Source organism: Portunus trituberculatus, chromosome 41 (assembly GCF_017591435.1).
Source record: "Portunus trituberculatus isolate SZX2019 chromosome 41, ASM1759143v1, whole genome shotgun sequence".
In the NCBI taxonomy this organism is placed as follows: Eukaryota; Metazoa; Arthropoda; class Malacostraca; order Decapoda; family Portunidae; genus Portunus; species Portunus trituberculatus.
Genome location: NC_059295.1, coordinates 23,988,573 through 24,010,146, shown reverse-complemented (window position 1 = coordinate 24,010,146; position 21,574 = coordinate 23,988,573). Strand labels below are relative to the sequence as shown.

The window sequence follows — 21,574 nt, the reverse complement described above, 5'->3', positions numbered from 1 at the left end:
GAACGAGCTCAGAGCTCATTATTTCCGATCTTCGGATAGGCCTGAGACCAGACACACACCACACACCGGGACAACAAGGTCACAACTCCTCGATTTACATCCCGTACCTACTCACTGCTAGGTGAACAGGGGCTACACGTGAAAGGAGACACACCCAAATATCTCCACCCGGCCGGGGAATCGAACCCCGGTCCTCTGGCTTGTGAAGCCAGCGCTCTAACCAATGAGCTACCGTGTGTGTGTGTGTGTGTGTGTGTGTGTGTGTGTAATAAATACTGTGTGTGTGTGTGTGTGTGTGTGTGTGTGTGTGTGTGTGTGTTTAATTAATGGGAGAATGGAATGAACACACTAGATAAGCTTATGGTGCTGTGTGTGTGTGTGTGTGTGTGTGTGTGTGTGTGTGTGTGTGTCTGTTAGTGGCGTGCCGCTGTCATGTTTACACGCCGCCATCAAACACATTTCACACTTGCTCTCATTTAACTGCTCGTCGCCGCCAGTGAAATCAATATCGTATGCAAATGTTAGCTGAAGATTTTGCGTAACTCAGTGTTGCGTGTGTTACTTTGACTCCTGGAAGACTCAGAGGTGTAGAGATTGACTGATGTGTGTGTGTGTGTGTGTGTGTGTGTGTGTGTGTGTGTGTGTGTGTGTGTGTGTGTGTGTGTGTGTGTGTGTGTGTGTGTGTGTGTGTGTGTGTGTGTGTGTGTGTGTGTGTGTGTGTGTGTGTGTGTGTGCGCGCGTTTATACATCCTCGTCATCTCGTTCACGGATGTTTTTAGAGTGAAGATTAATATAAAACTTACACTAAAGTCAGTTAAATCTTAGAAAAACACTGAAATACTTACTCCCCAAAACTTATACGTTAAAAATTGACGCTTATTAATTACTAAGACAATGAAAATATGTATGTATAGAAACTACACCGTATATTCGTCCACCAAAAAGAGAGTTAAGCGCCCGAAATAAACCCACAGAACAACAACAGATACAAACATAAAAGCAGAAACGAAACTAGCACGTGCTGCCGCCAGCCACCCAGCCACGGCCAGCCAGCCACGGCCAGCCACCACCCTTCCCTGGCGCGTCCAAAAGCCCATAACAAACCTGCCCAGGTAAATATAAAACGGCGCAACCAGGGCTTTAATTAGTGGCCGGGCGTGGGTGACTCTCCCATTAGCGGCCAAACCACCTTATTTCCCGCCCGCAGCAGCGCCCCGACCCTGCTGCCCCTGACCATGCAGCCCGACCCCTCCCTCCTCTATAGTCCCTCTCCCAGCGCCCTTCGCCCCCCGTGCCCTCTCTCTCTCTCTCTCTCTCTCTCTCTCTCTCTCTCTCTCGCCGTGACCTGCAGCAAAATAGAGGGAGAGGTAGGGAGGGAAAGTGATTGGATGCAGGTATGGAGAGAGAGAGAGAGAGAGAGAGAGAGAGAGAGAGAGAGAGAGAGAGAGAGAGAGAATTAAAGTAGAAATTATAAATATTTCTGACAGAAGCACGAGGGCACGAAACACCTAGGTGTTCTTGTTACTACTGTTATTATCATAGTAGTAGTAGTAGTAGTAGTAGTAGTAGTAGTAGTAGTAATAGTAATAGTAGTAGTAGTAGTAGTGGTAGTAACGGTAATAGTATTAATGGTAGTGAGAGTAGTAGTAGTAGTAGTAGTAGTAGTAGTAGTAGTAGTAGTAGTAGTAGTAGTAGCAGTATAATAGTAGTAGTAGTAGTAGTAGTAGTAGTAGTAGTAGTAGTAGTAGTAGTAGTAGTAGTAGTAGCAGTAGCAGCAGCAGTAGTAGTAGTAGTAGCAGTAGTAGTAGTAGTAGTAGTAGTAGTAGTAGTAGTAGTAGTAGTAGTGGTAGTAATTATATATTTTCTTCCATTTGGTCATCTGGGCAGTCGTCGCCCACGCAGTAATGTACTGGCGTGGGCAGTGAGAAGCGTTAATTAATATCATGTGTATTGGTAAGACATTATAGGAAAAAAAAATGATGCAAATATGAACACGGTGCAATTAAATCCAAGTGGTGTGTTCTCATTAATGATGACGGATTGACAGGAACATGAATAAACTAACAAATAATAACACCTTTCACTTCCATTAATTCGTCATCACGTTTTCAAGCCATTTTTTTCTTTCTTATTACATGGAAACTTGTGCTGGTGTGAGAAGTATTAAGTTTGTGTGTGATTCATACGGCTTATCCTCAACTTTAATCTCTTCGGTACAAGAACACGTTCTCTTATTCATTCTCGTTACCATTTGGCGATTTTATACAGCTTCAGAAACATATGTTGAGATTGGAATAGTAAAGAATCTGGACATTAATCTTCTGACCTCCATAGACCCTTCCTAATGCAAATAAAATTGTCTAATCATACCCAAAAATCAAGATAAAAATGCGTTTCAGTATTGAAGGGGTTAATACAACGTCTTGGTGCAAGCTGAAGATATCATTTTGAAAGATACAACTCAAATGTAAAAGTGATCGAGTATTGAAAATTTTGAAGTGCCTCTCTTTATAGTTTCCTCAATAAAACTGTGTGTTGTACGTTCCTTAAATATCAGATGACACTAAAGTGTTGAAATAAAGAATACGTATATCTTTTTAGCACCTTCTGTGTTTTTTTTTCTCAGTAAAGTCGCACAATTACTGAAATGTTAGGAGGCATACTTAATTCTTATTATAGCAGGTAGAGTTAATTGTCATTGCTTCTCATTATGTCCTCCTTAATAGAACCTTACATTTTATTCAGTGATCAAACGGCAGTCATTATTTTTCAGTGCCTCAAGCTATATTATCTTCAACAAATAAAAAATATGCTACTAGAAAAATAACAAGTTTAATTTCCGGTGACTTCTAGCAATAATATTCCTCTTGTTAACTTTTAAATCTTACTCAGATGTCAAAAGTCGAACAGTTCTTATCAATTAGATGGTGGAGCTGAATGACACGTGTGGCTGTTCTGGCGATCCTGGAGATGTTTTGACGAGGTAAAGGAGACTGGTTTGACGCAGTGTGTGTGTGGCGGTGGAGGCAAGTGTGGGCGGTAACAGAGATGACAGTGTTCGTGTGTGATGCCTGTGATGTTTGTTGTGTTTTATGTTCAGCACGGTGTTGGATAATACTTATGATTCCTGAGTGCCAAATGTTGGTAGGTGGGTGGGTGTGCATTTCTGTGTGTGTGTTGGAGGGTAGATATAAAAATGGGAATCTGTCCTGTGTGTGTGTGTGTGTGTGTGTGTTTCACTGTTTGATCTGCTGCAGTCTCTGACGAGACAGCCAGACGTCACGCAACGGAACGAGCTCAGAGCTCATTATTTCCGATCTTCGGATAGGCCTGAGACCAGGCACACACCACACACCGGGACAACAAGGTCACAACTCCTCGATTTACATCCCGTACCTACTCACTGCTAGGTGAACAGGGGCTACACGTGAAAGGAGACACACCCAAATATCTCCACCCGGCCGGGGAATCGAACCCCGGTCCTCTGGCTTGTGAAGCCAGCGCTCTAACCACTGAGCTACCGGGCCGTATGTGTGTGTGTGTGTGTGTGTGTGTGTGTGTGTGTGTGTGAGTGTGGATATTTTTGTTAATGGAAGAAGAGTTATATATATCTTTTCCCCATCACACACACACACATACACACACACACACCTAGATCTCCTTAACAAATATCTCTTAAACACTCTTTTCCATTACCACTATGTATCTATTACCCTATTTATGTCCTGTTTTCCCTTACTATTCATCTATTTACCCTCATGTACTCCTATTTCCTTTCCCTGCATCACTCCCTATTCCTCACACCGGCAACACAAACTTTTCCTATAACTTCCACCAAACTCTCCACTGTACCCTGTCAATCTGATCGTTTCCACGCCTTACCTGCCGCATCAGATTCCCAGGGTTGATGTAGAAGGATCCATCGTGACCCTGTAAGTACTCTGCCGTCCCTGCCAGCTGCTGTTGTTGCTGCTGCGGGCTGGACATGAGCTGGCTGGATGCTGGGGAGGTGGGCGGAGATTTCTGCAGCTGCTGGTGGCGCTGGTGGATTTCTGTCATAGGCAAAGTCTCGGCGGTGTATGTGTGCGTCTGTAGCTCCTTCACCTGGTGGTCTGTAAGGGAGGAAGGAAGGGAGTGTGCTTGGGTGTTTCATGGAGAGGAGGGACGTTGGGTGGGGTGTTGTTTGAAGGCAGACTAAGAGAGGAGAGATAATGGATAGATTGACAAGAATAAAGATGGACATATTTTTGTATACGTAAGGGCAACAAAAAACTTAAAAAGGCCCACTTAATTGCTAGTCCCCATGCAGGTTAAAGAGTCAGCAGAAAGAAAGGGAGAAATGTCTTAAAACCTCTACAGACAAATAGTTATAGAACACAAATTTCTCATACATGTTGAGAGGCGTAAGAGATAAAAATAGTTGTATTCCATTTCTTTTACGAATACAAGAAATAGACAGATAGAAAGGTAGGAAAGACAGAAAAGGAACAATAAGGAAGGTTTTCACAGACACTTAAAGAACACAAATTTCTGGCCAACTGAACGACAGAATAAGAGAAGAAATGGTTGTGGTTCTTTTCTTTGACGGAGGCAGAAGATAGACAGACAGAAAGGCAGAAAGAGAGAAGAGGAACAATAAGGAAGATTTTCACATACATACTTCTAGAACACAACTTTCCTACCAACTGAAAGACAGAATAAGAGCAAAAAATGGTTTTAATCTGTTTCTTTGACGAATGCAGGAGATAGACAGACAGAAAGGCAGAAAGAAGAGGAACAAAAGGAAAGTTTTCATAAACACTTATAGAACACAAATTTCTGACCAATTGAAAGACAGAATAAGAGCAAAAAAATGGTTGTAGTCCTTTTTTTTACTAATGCAGGAGATAGACAGACAGAAAGGCAGAAAGAAAGAAAAAAGAAGAGCAACAACAAGGAAGGTTTTCACTCCTGTTGGCTGTTCACACCTTCCTTCTCCTTCCCTCTTAGCCTCCACCATTCATCATATTTAATCCCATTTCTACCCTCCTGTCCCTCTCTTTTTTCCTTTCTTATCCCTCACTCCATCTTCCTTCACTCCTTCTCAATCTTCCTTTACACTCGTTCACATCTTCCCTCACTCACCTCTTTGCTTTTTCTCTTGCCTCTCCAAATCTTTACTCTCGCCTTTAACAATTTACTACAGCCATGAATTCTGTATTACAACATTGCCGGAGCTGTCTTTGTATTGCTTTCATCTTTTACTCTGTTTTATTTACCTTTATTTACCGTTTGTCCCCATATTTTTGTTCCATCGTTTCGGAGTTTGCCTTGCGTTTTCATCTTTCATTCACCTTTCACTCAACTTTTCCCATCTTTTTATCTTTCATCCCTCCGCCATGTATTCTTTATGACAACCTCGCTGGAGTTCTCTTTGCTTCTCTTTTATTTTTCATCCTGGTTCGTGTACCTTTCCTTACCCGTATTTCTTCTTTTCTCTCATTTTTAGTCTTCATTTTCTGTTTACTTTTTACTCTGTATCTGTCACTTTAATTCTTTCTTTCCTGTTTCTGTCCTTATTTTCGGTATCCTTATGTACTTTTCTTACAATAAACTGCTAGACTCATTCATCTTTCACCGTCCACATGTGTTTCTGTACCAACATTTTACTTTCATCTCCTGCATCTTCTTTTCTCTTCGTTTTGCACTCAGCTCTTCTCATCTTTTCCCTCTCATCTTGCTCTTCTCTTAACCAACACATCAGTCGCCTTGCACCTGCTTCACTCCCTCTCCTCCCTCTCCTTCCTCGCTTCCTTGCATCTGCCTTTTTCCCTCACCTCCCTCTCTTTTCTCTATTCCCTCTACCTTGCATCTGCCTTCTTCCCTCACCTCCCTCTCCTCTCCTCGCTTCCCTGCACTTTGCATCTGTCTTCTTCCCTCACCTCCCTTCCCTCCCTCGCTTCCCTCTATCTTACATCTGCCTTCTTCCTTCTCCCTGGCCTTCGTCTGACTTACCATCGTTCACGGGGATCACGTCGGGGTTGGAGTCCTCGTTAGCTGTAGCGCCAGCGGTCGATGAGAGGTCCTCATCATCAGCGGCCGTGGCTCCTCTCAGCGGTGCAGTGGTTGACCCAGACGCGCCCTTGTCGTAAACCATCTTGACCTCCTGCTTCCGGTTGTCCCTCGGCCGCCGTGACCTGACCACTAGGGCGATGACCAGCGCCATGAGGATGAGAGACACCACCACGCCCAGCAGCACAGCTAGGATGGGCGTGAAGGCCAGCAAGCCCGTACCTGGAAAGACCACAAAGGGACGTGTTTGTAGATATGGTATTCTTTCATTACGGTTATTCTCAAAGGCTACAGAGATGGTTTGTTAGGTTCCAATCTTCTCTTAGATGCAAAATTTTCCTCGTTGAATTATCGTTATAGTCATGGCAGTTCTCGTAAATCTGGATATTATTTTCGATTTCGTTAGGAAGTTATGTATGAATTTATAGAATAGTTGTGAGAAACGCCAGCTATAGGGAAGAGTGATCAGTTAGCTATAGTGGCTATGGGTTTGACAACTCGTGTACTTAAATATAGTATGAAGTGCCATTGGGAGTAAAAGAAAATTAAAAGAAAAGGATATGAGGATATGAAGAAGAAGGATGAGTTATTCAGACTGAGAGAATAAAATAGATGCGTGTGTAAGTGTTGGAGGAGCAGGAGGAAGAAGAAAAACAAGAGTGACAAAAGACACAAGTTTTAAAAGACACAATAGCAGAGAGGAATATCGTCAGCATACAGAAGGCTAAAGTATATGCGAAGAGGATAGAAAATATATGACAACTGCACCAATACTCGTAAATGTGTTGAGTTTGAGGAGCAAGGGGAAGCAGAAAAATGCGAATGACAAAAGACATAAGTTTTGAAACACAACAATAGGGGAGAAACAGGAAAATTAGCAAGATATTGGAGGGAAGGAGAGAAACAAAGGGTACGCTGTGAAGGTAAATACTCCTGCTATCAACGGAACGGATCTGCAAAAGACAAGAGATGATGGCAGATTTACTTTGATGCATGCGAGGATGAGAACTGAGAGAGGGGCACGAAGAGCTAAGCCTCGGAAGCACCAGGATAATGGAAAGCAACATCCTATACTGAAGGGCGAAGGTAGAGCGAACAGATAGGGCACGAAGGAAGGTGACGTGTTACCCTTACTATAAATAAGAGCACAATAGATGAGAACACCATATCTTTTAACTTCACCACCACCACCACTACCACCACTTGCCTCACCACCTCACGCTCATGCAATACTAGTGTGTGTGTGTGTGTGTGTGTGTGTGTGTGTGTGTGTGTGTGTGTGTGTGTGTGTTATTCATTACTGAGTTAGCGAGTACTGACGAGGTAGAAGGAGGAGGATGACCGCCACCACCACGTCTTCTTGCAGTACTAGTGTGTGTGTGTGTGTGTGTGTGTGTGTGTGTGTGTGTGTGTGTGTGTGTGTGTACGTATATGTGTGTGTATGTATGGGTGTTACATTCCCTTATTCATTACTGAGTTAACGAATACTGACAGCAGATATGAGGAAAGAGGAGAAAGAGAAGTAGTTGCTGGACTAGGAGGAGGAGGAGGAGGAGGAGGAGGAGGAGAAGAAGAAGGAGGAGGAGGAGGAGGTAGAGAAGGAAGAGAAACAGAGGCAAGGGAAGAGAGAAGTCGTATATTGCACACGTAACATGGGTAATGTAAGACCACCACCCTGTAATGATGCAATCTATTTGGAAACACACATGAACGAAACGAACGAGAGAGAGAGAGAGAGAGAGAGAGAGAGAGAGAGAGAGAGAGAGAGAGAGAGAGAGAGAGAGAGAGAGAGAGGTGAGTTACAGAGGTTAATAAATTCACCTGTAGATTAATCATAACAGTAAGTAGGTACACACGACAAGGGAAGGAAAAGGAATGGATGGTGTGGGGAGAGGGAACAGACGAGGGTGGGTGTGAGGGACGAAGGACGAAGGTAAGGGATGAAAGGAAGGTAGTGAGGGGAGAGAGGAGGTGGTGAGGGAAAAGGGAAGGGTACCGAGGGGAAGGGAAAAGCAGTGAGGCCCAAGGGGAAAGCGTGTGAGGCAAAGGAAAGATAGTACAGAGAGAGAGAGAGAGAGAGAGAGAGAGAGAGAGAGAGAGAGAGAGAGAGAGAGAGAGAGAGAGAGAGGGGAAGGAGAACCAACCGACTTTATTTCACGAAGGAATGAAAAATATAGTCTTTCTTGCAAGACATATATGCAATAGTCGTGCTTTCCATAAATCCGTTATCCATCTCTCTCTCTCTCTCTCTCTCTCTCTCTCTCTCTCTCTCTCTCTCTCTCTCTCTCTCTCTCTCTCTCTCTCTCTCTCTCTCTTATGACATTTTGATTCTTTATGTATTTGTCTTTCATTTGGTTTCGTCTTTCTCCTCCTCCTCTTCCTCCTCCTCCTCCTGACACATTCGTCCTCCGCGCCCTCCAGCACCCAGTCACCTCTCCCCTCGCGGAGCCGCTCTTAAGACAGCTTGTAGTGTGTCTCCGAGCTAGGCAGGGTTGTGTGTGCTGGAGGGCGGTGCTGAGTCAAAAAACAGTGTGAGAAAGCAAGGGTCTTCTCGTCATTAGCGTCACGGGGGTTGGGTGACAGATGGAGGCAAGGTAGTGGTGGTGGTGGTGGTGGTGGTGGTGGTTCAGTCTTGTTGTTGGTTTTAGTTAGTTTTTCTTCCTTAATTTTTTTTCTTCTTAAGGGGAGTCTAGTTTTATTGTGTTTTTTTTTTTTCTCTGTCTTGTTGTACATCGTTATGTGCGTCGGTTATTGTTGTTTTCATATTTCTGCTGTGGCCACTGTTGTTTATACTACTACCTCTGTTACTTATACTGCTACTGCTACTGCTGTTGCTAATGTTACTGCTATTACTACTATTACTGCTACTACTACTACTGCTACTACTACTACTACTACTACTACTACTACTACTACTACTACTACTACTACTGCTTTTACCACTGCTACTACTACTACCACCACCACTACTACTACTACTACTGGTGCTGCTCCATGTACTACTTCCAATACTACTACTACTACTGCTACTACTACTACTACTACTACTACTACTACTACTACTACTACTACTACTACTACTACTATTATTTTTACTACTACCACCACCACCACCACCACATATATATTGACCCACTTACTACACTGAGTGACTTGGACTGTTCTAAAAAGTGGATTATTGGAACATAATCTCAACTAAATTGGCTTCTTTTTTCGAGAGTTTCTGTTTTTTTTTTTTTGCATCTTTAAATTATTTCCATGAGCAGCAATGTGCCACTTTCTTTTTCCCAGTGTCATATTTTCTTTCCTATGTATATTTTATGTGCATCTCATCTACTTGTTAAATGAGTTTCGTCTCTTGCTTTTTTTTTTTTTACAGATAGTCTCATGTTTTTTTTTTTTTGGCATTCTTCTGTAATATTTTTTTCTTTTTTCCATTTTTATGATGAAGTTTAACATGCTCTCCAGTTTTTTTTTTTTTTACGTGTATATTTGATGTGCTTCTAGTTTTTTTTTTCATTATATCTTTGTGCTTCGTTCATATATTTCTCTTTTTCTTTTAATCTCTTCAGTATAAGAACACATTTTCACATTCATTCTGCTAACTATTTTGGCGATTTTAAACAGCTTTAAAATCATATGTTGGGATCAAAATAGTGAAGACTCTGGCCATTAATCGTCTGACCTCCATAGACCCATTTCAATGTAAGTAAAATCGTCTAATAACATCCAAAAATCAAAGTAAAAATGCGTCTCAGTGTTGAAGGGTTAATACTTATCTTGCGGTCTTTCTCTGGTAGTATTGAAGGAGTTTACAAGTGACAATACGCTGGTTAGGGCAAACTCTTATAGGTGACCAGCATTTCGGAATCAAAGCAATATGGATTATGTCAGTACGTGTATATCTCTTTCCCCAGTAGAATACCTATACGTAAAAGTCGAAGTGATACAATACGCTGGTTAGTGGAGGCTCTCTATAGAAAAGAAGCATTTCAGGATCAAAAGTTTTATAGATTATAAATGGGCTGTGTTGTTTGTATACGTTTCTCTCTCCCGCTCCTTCTCCATCTCCCTCTCCCTCTCCCTCTCCCTCTCCCCTCCATGCATATATGTAGGAGTTGTAAAAAACGTGCAAGAAAAGGCAAGGAAAATTTTTCACTGCAAACTACTCCGCGCCACTGAATTCATCGTGTTTACCTGAATTTCCATTTTTCCGTGACTGTAAAATTCATGTTGACTGAGAGAGAGAGAGAGAGAGAGAGAGAGAGAGAGAGAGAGAGAGAGAGAGAGAGAGAGAGAGAGAGAAAAGAGGGGAGGGGAGAAGACTTAACATGACAGTTTCGAAAGTAATTAAACTATCTGTCCATCCTTACCTGTGGTGGTCCTGTTCTAAGCCACGTGCCATTTACAACCTCAGTAATGTAATATGTTCAGGAATCTAAGTTAACAAAGCAGCAATCGGTCACCTCACACCCTTCCTTACCTGGGCTGGTCCTCTTCTCAGCCACGTCCTTCAGAGTAAAGATGGCCAGACGCATTGGCTCACTCTCGCCCTTCTTGTTCACGCCCATGATCGTCAGCACGTACTTGGTCCCAGGCTCCAGCCCCGTCAGGTAGAACTCAGGCTTCGGAGAGGTGGAGGTGTTGGCGAGGACCCTTGGCGCGGCTTCCTTCTTGCCCTCGTCGTCCCTGGTGCCGGAGTTCGGGGCGGAGGCACGGGCAGGTGTGACGGAGAGGGTAAAGGTTTGCGCGAGGCCTCCATCCCAGCCCGCTTGACACCGCACCGAGGCGCTGGTCGAGCTCACATTCTGTACTGTGCAGTTGTTGACGGGCTCCGGGGTGGCTGTATGGGTCAGGGAGGAGGGAAGAGGGAAGGAGAACATGAGTGTGTGTGTGTGTGTGTGTGTGTGTGTGTGTGTGTGTGTGTGTGTGTGTGTGTGTGTGTGTGTGTGTGTCGTGGTCTTGTCTTTCATACGTATTATATTGTTGAAATGCAGTTTTTTTTACTAGAAGGAAAGGAAAATTCTCTCTCTCTCTCTCTCTCTCTCTCTCTCTCTCTCTCTCTCTCTCTCTCTCTCTCTCTCTCTCTCTCTCTCTCTCTCTCTCTCTCTCTCTCTCTCTCTCTCTCTCTCTCTCTCTACGGAACTCACAGGCGTGGATGATGTGGTAGATGCAAGGTTCCTGCTGTCTTCCCACCTCATTGTTAGCCCAGCACAACAGCGAGCCGTAGTCAAGGTGCGTGCGGGGAGTGTACGAGGCTTGACTCTTACCGTTACCCACCACCCAGAACTTGGTAGAGGGAATGTCCACCACCTCTGAAGAACTGTTGAACGCCCACCTGCGACGCGTATGACCAGGGAGGTTAGATTAGTTGGGTAGAATAGGAAGAAGTCGTGTTGATGTAGTGTGTTTTAGGAGAGTAGAGCTGTTTTGAAGAGGTCATAGTAGTATAGTAGTGTTATGGTCGTAAAGAAGTCAGTTGTGTAAGTTGAAATTAAGGAAGGTTTCTTTTCTTTTAGTGAGAAGGAAGGAAGGAAGGAAGGAAAGATGGAAGGAAGAAATGTAACATGAGCACTTTCTTTAAAGTTTGTATGACGGGAAGGTTGGAAAATGAGATAATGAGAGAGAGAGAGAGAGAGAGAGAGAGAGAGAGAGAGAGAGAGAGAGAGAGAGAGAGAAAGAGAGAGAAAGAGATAGTGGGGGGGAGTAGGAGATAGCAAACAGCCAAATAAACAAACAGACAGACAGACAGAAACACAAGCAGAAAGAAACATAAAATAAAAAGAAAGAAACACATTACCTTACACCAAAATAAAAAAAAACAAGAAAAATAACACACACACACACACACACACACACACACACACACACACACACACACACACACACCAACCTGAAGGAAGCCGGCTCTGGATGCGCTTCAACACTGCAGGTAACGTTGAGCTCTTCGTGTTTTCCGACTCCATACACTATCTTCTGAGCGGGCCGGCACGTGGGGGCGACTGCGGGGCGAGACAGACAGACAGATGGACAGTGAGTGAGGGAAGGAGGGAACGAGCGGCGGAGTGAAAGGCGGAAGGAAGATGCTGGTGAGAAAGACGAGGGTGTGAAGATAAAAAGAGAGAGAGAGAGAGAGAGAGAGAGAGAGAGAGAGAGAGAGAGAGTTGGTGTCTAGAGCTCTTGAAGGAAAGGTAAACAAGTAGGATTATCTTTTGAAATATAATATGAGAGCAAAAAATTACTCTTGGAAGGTGCAAGAGGAGATATTCTAAAAAAAAAATAATAATAAGGAGTGACGAAAAAAAAATAAATAGACGAAGCTAAAACAAACTCTTAGCTTCACTTATTGAATGAAGTCAAGTTAGTTTCCTTTGAAAGATACGAGAGAATAAATTAGATTACAACATAAGTTAATTTTTGTTCTCTTTCCCTCAGCGCTTAGCTTACAAACACACACACACACACACACACACACACACACACACACACACACACACACACACACACTGAGCACTCGACGCCTCAAACATAGCCATAGCTCTCCTAATCAAGGCTTCACATTCCTCTCTTCCTTCCTTCTTTCCTTCCTTCCTTCCTTCGCTCTCTTTCCAACATTTCCGTCCGTGTGTTTCCTTTCTTCTCGCTCGCTGCTCCGGAAATTTAAGGCAAGTATGTTTTGGCGCCACTCAGGGACACGTTTCATAGCCTGCGATATTTAGGACTGGGAAACTCTTCACTCTTTGCACCGACGCCTGACGCAATGCACTTGTTTACCTCCTGGGATGGTGTGCTCTGGTCTTCTTCCTTCTCTTCCTCCTCTTTCTCCTTCTCTTTGTCCTTCTCCTCCTCATCCTTCTCTTTATTCTCCTTCTCCTCTTTTTCTCATTCTTCTCCTTTTTCTTTTCCATTTCTTTCACCCCCCCGTCCTTCTCCTCTTCTTTCTCCTCTTTCTCCTCCTCCTCCTCCTTCTCCTCCTCCTCCTCCTCCTCCTCCTCCTCCTCCTCCTCCTCCTCCTCCTCCTCCTCCTGCTGTTCAGTATTCTTCGTTTCTCTTATCTCTGTTTCTTTCTGTTTCTATCTTTTTTTATTTGTGTTTGTTCGATTTGGGTCTCTCTCTCTCTCTCTCTCTCTCTCTCTCTCTCTCTCTCTCTCTCTCTCTCTCTCTCTCTCTCTCTCTCTCTCATGAAGCTAAAAAGTTTAATTTCCTCTCATTCTCTTCCGTTCTCTTTCTCTCTCCCTCTTCATCTGCGTCATTGTTTCTCCCTCCTCTCCTCTTCCCCTTTTCTCCTCTATGCTTCACTTACACTGTTCTTACTTCTCTCTCTCTCTCTCTCTCTCTCTCTCTCTCTCTCTCTCTCTCTCTCTCTCTCTCTCTCTCTCTCTCTCTCTCTCTCCACTATTTTATATTTCTTCTTTCCATTCCAACACTTCTATCTATACTATAATCCTTTCATGGCTGGAGATTCCTTTTTACGATGAGAATTAGAGCTTTATACACGCTCATATTTTGTGCTACAGTCTTTTGAATCGTTTGGAAGTCAAGGGGAAAAATGATCTCCTGTCTGTCTATATTTTTGTGTGTGTCCATGCAATATTTTTACAGTCGTGGGGATGGTGCAAGTTTTTAAACACGATATGTGAGGTACATTCTCTTAAATAGCTTCGTACCCCGGGGAGAAAAATTTATCTCCTGTTTCTATTTTTTTTTTTTGCCATTTTTTATACTGTTCTAAATCTCACAAGTTTTATTTATTTATTTTCTTGTGTTTTTGCAGTAAAGTCTCTTGAACAGTTTTATCGGCTTGAAAGATCATTCCCTGTCTATCTTTATTTTTTCTTGTTCGTGGACTATTTTTATTTCTTTCTACAATGCTTTAAACCTTACAAATCTCCGAACACATTTTTTTCACTAGTCTCTTAAAAATTGTAGTAGCCAGGAGAAGAAAAAAAATCATTTTTTTCTTTGCTATGCTACATTTTTTTTTTCATAGTGCTCAAAATGATAACAAAGGAAAGCCATTGAGTATAAACGTTAAGCCTTTCAGTACCATGACGCGTTTCCATATTTATTCTGCTTACTATTTGGTGATTTTATACAGCTTCAGTAACTTATGTTAGGATTAGAATAGTGAAGACTGGACATTAATTTTCTGACCTCCATAGATCCTTCCTAATATAAATAAAATCATCAATGCGTCTAACTACTGAAGGATTAATTCTGGTTATTATTTGGTGATTTTATATAGCTTCAGAAAGTCATGCGAGGATTAAAACAGTGAAGACTGGCCATTAATCTTCTGACCTCCATAGACCCTTCATTATGTCAATAAAACCATCTATTCATACCCAAACTCATGATAAAAATACGTCCCAGTACTGAAGGAGTTAAGATGAGTAATAAGACATGATCTGCCAAATAGGACTAGTGTGATAGCGAAAAAAAGGGAGAAGGAAAGGAAATTAACGCTAGCGAATATGATCAGCCAAAGGAAGCACTAGTATGATAGCCACGTTTCTTTGACTGAACACCTTCCGTCGTTACTAAAGGGAAATACATTAAAAGAAAACCTCTATTCATTCTACCAAGCGTCCCAGTTCAGAATGAGTTAAGCTGTAATCCAACCCTCTTTCCATACTCAAGACATTTGTCGCTCTCCTTTGGCTAATTGTATCGGCTCTTTAAGGAGACTGACAACTGAGTGGGCCTTTTTTTCTTTATATTTTTGTTGCCCTTCGCCAGTCCTCCTCTCTTACATATAAAAAGGAAAAAATACTCACACTTGACGCTGAGCTGCACTGCGTTGGAGCTGCCGATGCCATGGAGGTTGGTGGCGGAACATGTGTACTGGCCAGAGGAGCGCCGCGTCACCTGCTGCAGCACGAGGCTCTGGTTGCTCTGGATCAAACCCGCCGACACGTTGTGGTTCAGCTCCTCGCCCTGCAGGGACACAGACATACACTCGTTGACACTTTGGATTATTCATATGAGTACTCGTTTCACAGGCAACTAAAATTATCCTTCACGTGCATTCCTAAACGCCTTTGGCCTTCTATTTCTTTACGGTATCTAAATATACGACGATAATTAGATCTTGTATTCTTATAAGGACTCGTTTCAAAGGCCCCTAAATTGATCATTGACATCCATTTCCAAACGTCTTGTTCTTCTATTTCTTTACGTTATCTAAATATATCACGAAAATTAGATCTTGTATTCTTATCAGGATTCGTTTCAAAGACCAAAAAAAGGGTCATTCGAATTAAGACACATACGCAGATATCCATTCCTAAACGCCATTGCCTTCTAATTCTTTACGTTATCTAAATATACCACGAAAATTTTCCCTAAGATACCCTGTCGTGCCTCACCAATCTTAAGTATAATGAAAATATTTATTAAGTCCAATAGTAAATGAAAACTACATACCGCCAATAGGAAAACAAGTAACTTCTCCAGTAAGGACTATCTTTCAAGGACTACATTAATGAAAAGACTGATTCTCAAGGGTGTTTTCCTCAGAAACGTTGTACAATCCTTATCAAACTATTATTGGAATCATGAAAACACCTCCACGGATCACAGTAACCTCCACTAAAGACACACCCAGCGACCAGATTACCCTATTTTCAAAGGCCACAAATATGAAAAGTCTGGTTCTCAAGAATTTTTTTTCTCAGAGACGTTAAAGAACCCCAATCAAACTATTACTGGAATCCTCAAAACACCTGCACGGAACCCAGTAACCTCCACGAAAGCCTTTATAAAGAACTCATGATAGGGAGAGACATCCAACGACCAAATTATCCAGTGTAGCGAATGGAAGAGAGCAATAAAAATCCAAATACAGCAAAAACAAGAGTGTAGAAAACTAAAGGAAATCCCATAGCGAGTAGAGAGCGAGAGGAGAGCGAGAAGAGCTGGAAAAATCACCCTTAGTCTAACCTCCCGCTGGTAATTAGTATGATGAAAGCCCAGGGGGGAAGGTGGAGGCGGGAGGCAGAGCGGATCAGAGCGGGAGGAGCGGGTGGAGGAGAAATTGCCCCGAAACTTAAGGGTGATTAAAGAAGGAATTAACTTGAAACAGGGAAATAGGACGCGTAAATCAGGGAAATTGGAGGCAGGACAAGGTGACGGCCGAGCGAAAATTAAGGAAAACTGGCGGGAAAAATAGTGAAAGTGATGGTAGCGGAAGAGGAGGAGGAGGAGGAGGAGGAGAAGAAAGAGGAGGAAGAGGAGGAGGAGGAGGAGGAGGAGGAGGAGGAGGAGGAGGAGGAGAAGAAGAGATGCATGACTTTAAAACTTGGGAGAATATAACAAAAAAATACAACTTGAAGATTAAATTATTTGCATGAATCGTGGTGTTAGGAAGAAAAAAGATATAAAAGAAGAGAAGGAGGAGGAGGAGGAGGGGGAGGAGGAGGAGGAGGAGGAGGAGGAGGAGGAAGAGAAGGACTTGTGATTACAAAGTAGGAGCGCCAACTTTGATTAATGTTCACGAAAAAGAAAGAAAGGCGCCTCAGAATTCGAAAATTGCCCCCGACAAGATTTTTAGCGTGAGAGAGAGAGAGAGAGACACTATATTTCCCAAAATCTGAAAAAAATAGAAATGTGTACAAGAAAACTTTAATAATATGTAATCACAATGAAAAAAAAGTAACATAAGATAAAAGAAAAAGAAAGAGGAATTGTAGCAGTGTGTGGAGGCCAAAGATTTAATGTGACAGTGAAATGCGTGACAATGCGTGACAATGGGACGATAGCTAGAGGATAAGCATTGTGGGTAACCTCTGGCGTTGTTGTGTGAGGGTATCTACAATATATTACTAATTGGGGCAGCTTGAGTACCATGACGCGTTTCTCTATTCATTCTCCTTACTATTTGGTGATTTTATACAGCTTCAGAATTTGAGTCGGGGATAAACATAGTGAAGACTGTGGCCATTAATCTTCTGACCTCCATAGACCCTTCCCAATGTCAATAAAATGGTCTAATCGTACACAAATCGGTAAAAATGTGACCCAGTATTGAAGCGGTTAATCTCCTTTGAACTGAATACAGAGGAGATACTCAAAATACCTTGTTCCTGACCACAACCCATGCAGTCTTCACACCTTGCTCTCCTTCCTCAACAATCTCTTCATACATTTCTTATACTTCCCTTTCCCTCCCTTTCTCTCCCTCCCTTCTTTGATTCTTATTGATACTCTCATAAACTCTGGAACTCTCTATCTGCTTATGTATTTCCAATGTCCTATGACTTGACTTCATTTAAGAGGAAGATTTAAAGACATTTATCCCTTTCTTTTGGTAACTCTTAAGGGGACTGACTGCTAATTCGGCCTTTTTCTTCTGTTTTATGTTGTTCTTGGTTAGTTATCCCCTCTTACATAAAAGTAAGCTATTCTCTCCACAATATGTAAGATTATATAAGTACATGAGCGCAATTAAGATAAATACACAGAAAATAAATTAATAAGATAAGCTGTAAAGAAAAGCAACGCAACTGAACACAAAAGAAATACTAAAATAAATCAAGTCATACACTGATAAACTAAAGAGAGGAGAGTCAAAAAAAGAAGGAACGGAAAAAATCGAGTTAACTGATACAGAATGAAAGACAAATGCACCGAATTTACTAAAAAAAAGAAAAAAAGAGTAAAAAGAAAAAAAAAGCCGATAAATAGATGCAGACTGGAAAAAGGAAAGCAAGTGATAAGAAAATTCAAAAGAGAAGGAAAGGAGAGGAAAGAAGCGAATAATGGAGAGAGATAAAGAAGGAAGGATAAAGAAGCGTTATTATCACACACGATTCCAAGAGGAGATAAAAGATAAGAAAGGGAGAAGAAGGAAATGACAAGAAAAACCAGAAAGGTATTAACAAAAAGAAGAAAGAAGGGAAGAGCAAAAAAAAAAAAAAACGAAAGAGGGAGGAATAGAAGGAAGGGCTGATGAAAAAAAAAGAAAACAGAGAAAAAGAAAGATAAGAGGAATTAAAATACCAAATAAGATTATAGAGAATAAAAGGAAAAATGAAGGAAAAGAAATAAGGAGAGAAAATTAAAGAGAAAAATGAGGAAGAGGAGAAAGAGGACGAAGAGGAGGGAGACAAGGAAATAGAGGAAAGAACGAAAGAAATAGATTATAAAAGAAGAGTTATAAAGAAAAGTTGAATTACGATATGGAAGAGAGAAAGGAACAGGAAGAAGACAATCAGAAAGAGAGGAAGAGAGAGAGAAAAGAAAAACAGAAGTGAGAGAAGAGGACGAATTAAAAACAGAGAGAGAAAAATATGAATACGAAATAAAAGCTATAGAGAGAGAGAGAGAGAGAGAGAGAGAGAGAGAGAGAGAGAGAGAGAGAGAGAGAGAGAGAGAGATTAACGTGAAGGAAAAAGTTTGAATGCTGAGAATGAGGAAAGGACGACAGAAGAATAAAAAGAAAAGAGAAGAAGAAGAAGAAGAAGAAGAAGAAGAAGAAGAAGAAGAAGAAGAAGAAGAAGAAAAGATGAAGAAGAAGAAGAAGAAGAAGAAGAAAAGGAAAGAAAGAAAAATACCTGAAGAAAGGAGGAAGAAAAAGAAAGAAAAAAGGTGAAAAAAGAAAAAAAAGATGCCTGAAAAATTAAAGAAACACACAACAACAACAACAACAACAACAACAACAACCAACACTATCATAAAGGAGAACAAAAAAAAAAAAAGGAGACAGCATGAAACAAGAGAAGTCGGAAAGCAAACACGAAGACTGAACAAGAAATACTCACGTTATGGAACCACTGCACTTTGAACACTGGTGGATTGGCTTTAATTCCACACTCGAAGTACACATCGTCTCCTTCTTTGATGTCCTCCATGTCCAGGTTGAGCCCCGCCGCCAGGGACAGCCGCGGCGTGTCTGTCAGGGAGGGAAGGGAACAAACAAGTGGAGGTGGCGGCGACTCGTGAAGGGATAATGGAATAGTGAAGTGAGGAGATAAAACTGTGATGACCCTCAGGAAAGAAAGGTTTGCGTCTGAGGAACAGAGGAAGGGACGTGGGTATAGAAGGATGAGGGTAGAGGAAAGGGATCTGGTACTTATCTTTTTTATTACTACCACTCATACTGCTACTATTACAATTACTGCTGTGATGACCTTCAGGAAAGAAAGGTTTGCGTCTGAGGAAGAGAGGAAGGGACGTGGGTATAGAAGGATGAGGGTAGAGAAAAGGGTGCTGATATTTGTTTTTTGTTTTTTACTACTACTACTACTACTACTACTACTACTACTACTACTACTACTACTACTACTACTACTACCATTTCTACTGCTACTACTATTACTACTACTACAATTTCTACTGTTACTACTACTACTACTACTACTACTACTACATTTTACTACTACTACTACTACTACTACTACTACTACTACTACTACTACTACAATTACTCAGATTATTACGGACTGACACATCCTTTGTCTACCCTTCTCCCATCCTCTCCCTTACCATTCCTTCCCTGTCCCTCATCTTAACTTTTTTTTTTCCCCCACACTATTCTCCACTACTTTACACTTCCTTTTCCTTCCCATACCTCCCTATCTTTCCCCTTTATTACTTTCTCCCGTACCTCCCCTCTCCTTTTAATCTAACTTCCTCAGCTCTACACTCCTCTCTTACGCCCAAATTCAGAAACGCTTTCCCCTCTCACCACAATTTTCCACGGCCACAGAAACAACTGGCAGGGTTTTCAAGGCAGTTTCTCCCTTTAGTAAACTAGAAACCTTGCCAATCTATCATCAGAACCATAAAAATGCTCTTAAAAACGCGATTATCGTCAACTAGAGCCTTTGGGAAGCAGTGATGGTGAGGGAGCAAAGCGTTTCAGAATACGCGCCTCAGACTGTTCCTGTTCCCCACCGAGGTTACTTACAGTGCACGTTTAGCTTCCTGGAGTCCTCAAGCACCGCGTTAGGCACCAGAGGGTTCTTGGCGCGGCATGACACGTACACATTATCGTCGGCCAAACTCGGCGTAAGGTAGAGAGTGGAGCGGCTCACGTTACCTTCGTTGAAAATCTGAAGGGAATGAAAGGAGGAATGGGTGTTAGTAGTAGTGGTTGTGGTGATGTTTTTGGGGTGTCTATGTGTGTTTCTGTTGGTGTCTATGTATGGATATGTGTTTTGTGGTGTTTATATAAGTTAGTGAAGACTGTGGATGTGTTTTCTTAGTGCCTTTTGTGTGTGTGTTAGTGTCTTTAACGGGATGTGTTTGTCATGCTAGTTAAGAAAAGGCATCTGAAAGGTGTTTTAAGTTTTATCGTACTCCCGTATTCAAAAACTCCTTGCTCTCTCACCACGACAGTTTTCCAAGACCACAGAGATAATTAGCCGGGTTATCAAGACAGTTCCTCCTTATGATAAATTAGAAATCTTGCCAATTCATCTCCAAAACCATAAAAATACTCCTGATCCCTTGAGTACCATGACGCATATCCATATTCATTGTGTTTGCCGTTTGGTGATTTTGTACAGCTTCAAAAATTTATGTGGGAATTGAAATAGTGCAAAATGTGACCATTAATCTTCTGACCTCTATAGACCTTTCTTAATGTCAATGTAATGGTCTAATCGTATACAAATCTAAAGGAAAAAATGTGTCCCAGTACTAAAGGGATTAAAAACACAACTATCTTCAAACAGTGATGGGGAGAGAGCAAAGCGATTTAGAATACCGGCCTTAATAGATGATGTATTTGTAGCGGTGTTAGTGTGGGGCGTTGTGGTGATGGTGGTGATGACTTTTGTGGTGTATTGCGGCAGGAGTTGTGTTGGCGGGGAAGGAAGCGGTAAAGATCAACAGACGTGACTCAAATCCCTGTGCTCTCCGCCGTGCCGCTTCCGTCCCGCAGCGCTATCGACAAGGGTGGCGCTGCGGAGTCACGAGGAAAGAAAACTGCTGAAAATATTATCTCTTTCTCTCTCTCTCTCTCTCTCTCTCTCTCTCTCTCTCTCTCTCTCTCTCTAGGGTTCAAATACACCCTGACTTTTAACAAATTTATCGAATGAGTGACTTGAGCTTATCTATTATTTACTCTTACTTACTCTTAGTCCTCCTCCTTCTCTTCCTCCTCCTCCTCCTCCTCCTCCTCCTCCTCCTCCTCCTCCTCCTCCTCCTCCTCCTCCTCCTCCTCCTCCTCCTCCTTCATGGAAAAAATTAAGAAAAAGTTAAGGCAGAGTGGAGAGAATAAAGAAGAATGCTGGAGAGAGAGAGAGAGAGAGAGAGAGAGAGAGAGAGAGAGAGAGAGAGAGAGAGAGAGAGAGAGAGAGAGAGAGTTAAGTGGTCAGCTTTCTTTTAGTTTTCCTCTTTTTTCTTTTATTCTTGTGTATATATTTCTTTTACCACTCCAACTCTCTCTCTCTCTCTCTCTCTCTCTCTCTCTCTCTCTCTCGTGAAAAATAATGTTTGAAACTCTTCGACGGTGATAATCTAATTTACCGTCTTGGCGAGAGAGAGAGAGAGAGAGAGAGAGAGAGAGAGAGAGAGA

At 42.0% G+C, this 21,574-nt stretch overlaps 1 protein-coding gene across 6 annotated transcripts in view; it reads right to left on the bottom strand.

Annotated features, from left to right (window-relative positions):
- LOC123516607 overlaps positions 1 to 21,574 on the bottom strand; it is a 314,502-nt gene that overhangs the window by 7,230 nt on the left and 285,698 nt on the right. For all 6 annotated transcript variants that reach the window (XR_006678254.1, XR_006678255.1, XM_045276154.1 and 3 more), the window contains 8 exons: positions 19,961 to 20,105; positions 18,813 to 18,943; positions 14,829 to 14,988; positions 11,945 to 12,053; positions 11,202 to 11,389; positions 10,535 to 10,894; positions 5,995 to 6,273; positions 3,883 to 4,112 (listed from right to left, as the gene is read on the bottom strand). Coding sequence is in view for 4 of the 6 variants with exons in the window: in XM_045276154.1 (XP_045132089.1) it covers positions 3,883 to 4,112; positions 5,995 to 6,273; positions 10,535 to 10,894; positions 11,202 to 11,389; positions 11,945 to 12,053; positions 14,829 to 14,988; positions 18,813 to 18,943; positions 19,961 to 20,105 (1,602 nt within the window). In the remaining 2 variants the exon portion in view is untranslated. The remainder of the gene's footprint in view (positions 1 to 3,882; positions 4,113 to 5,994; positions 6,274 to 10,534; positions 10,895 to 11,201; positions 11,390 to 11,944; positions 12,054 to 14,828; positions 14,989 to 18,812; positions 18,944 to 19,960; positions 20,106 to 21,574) is intronic.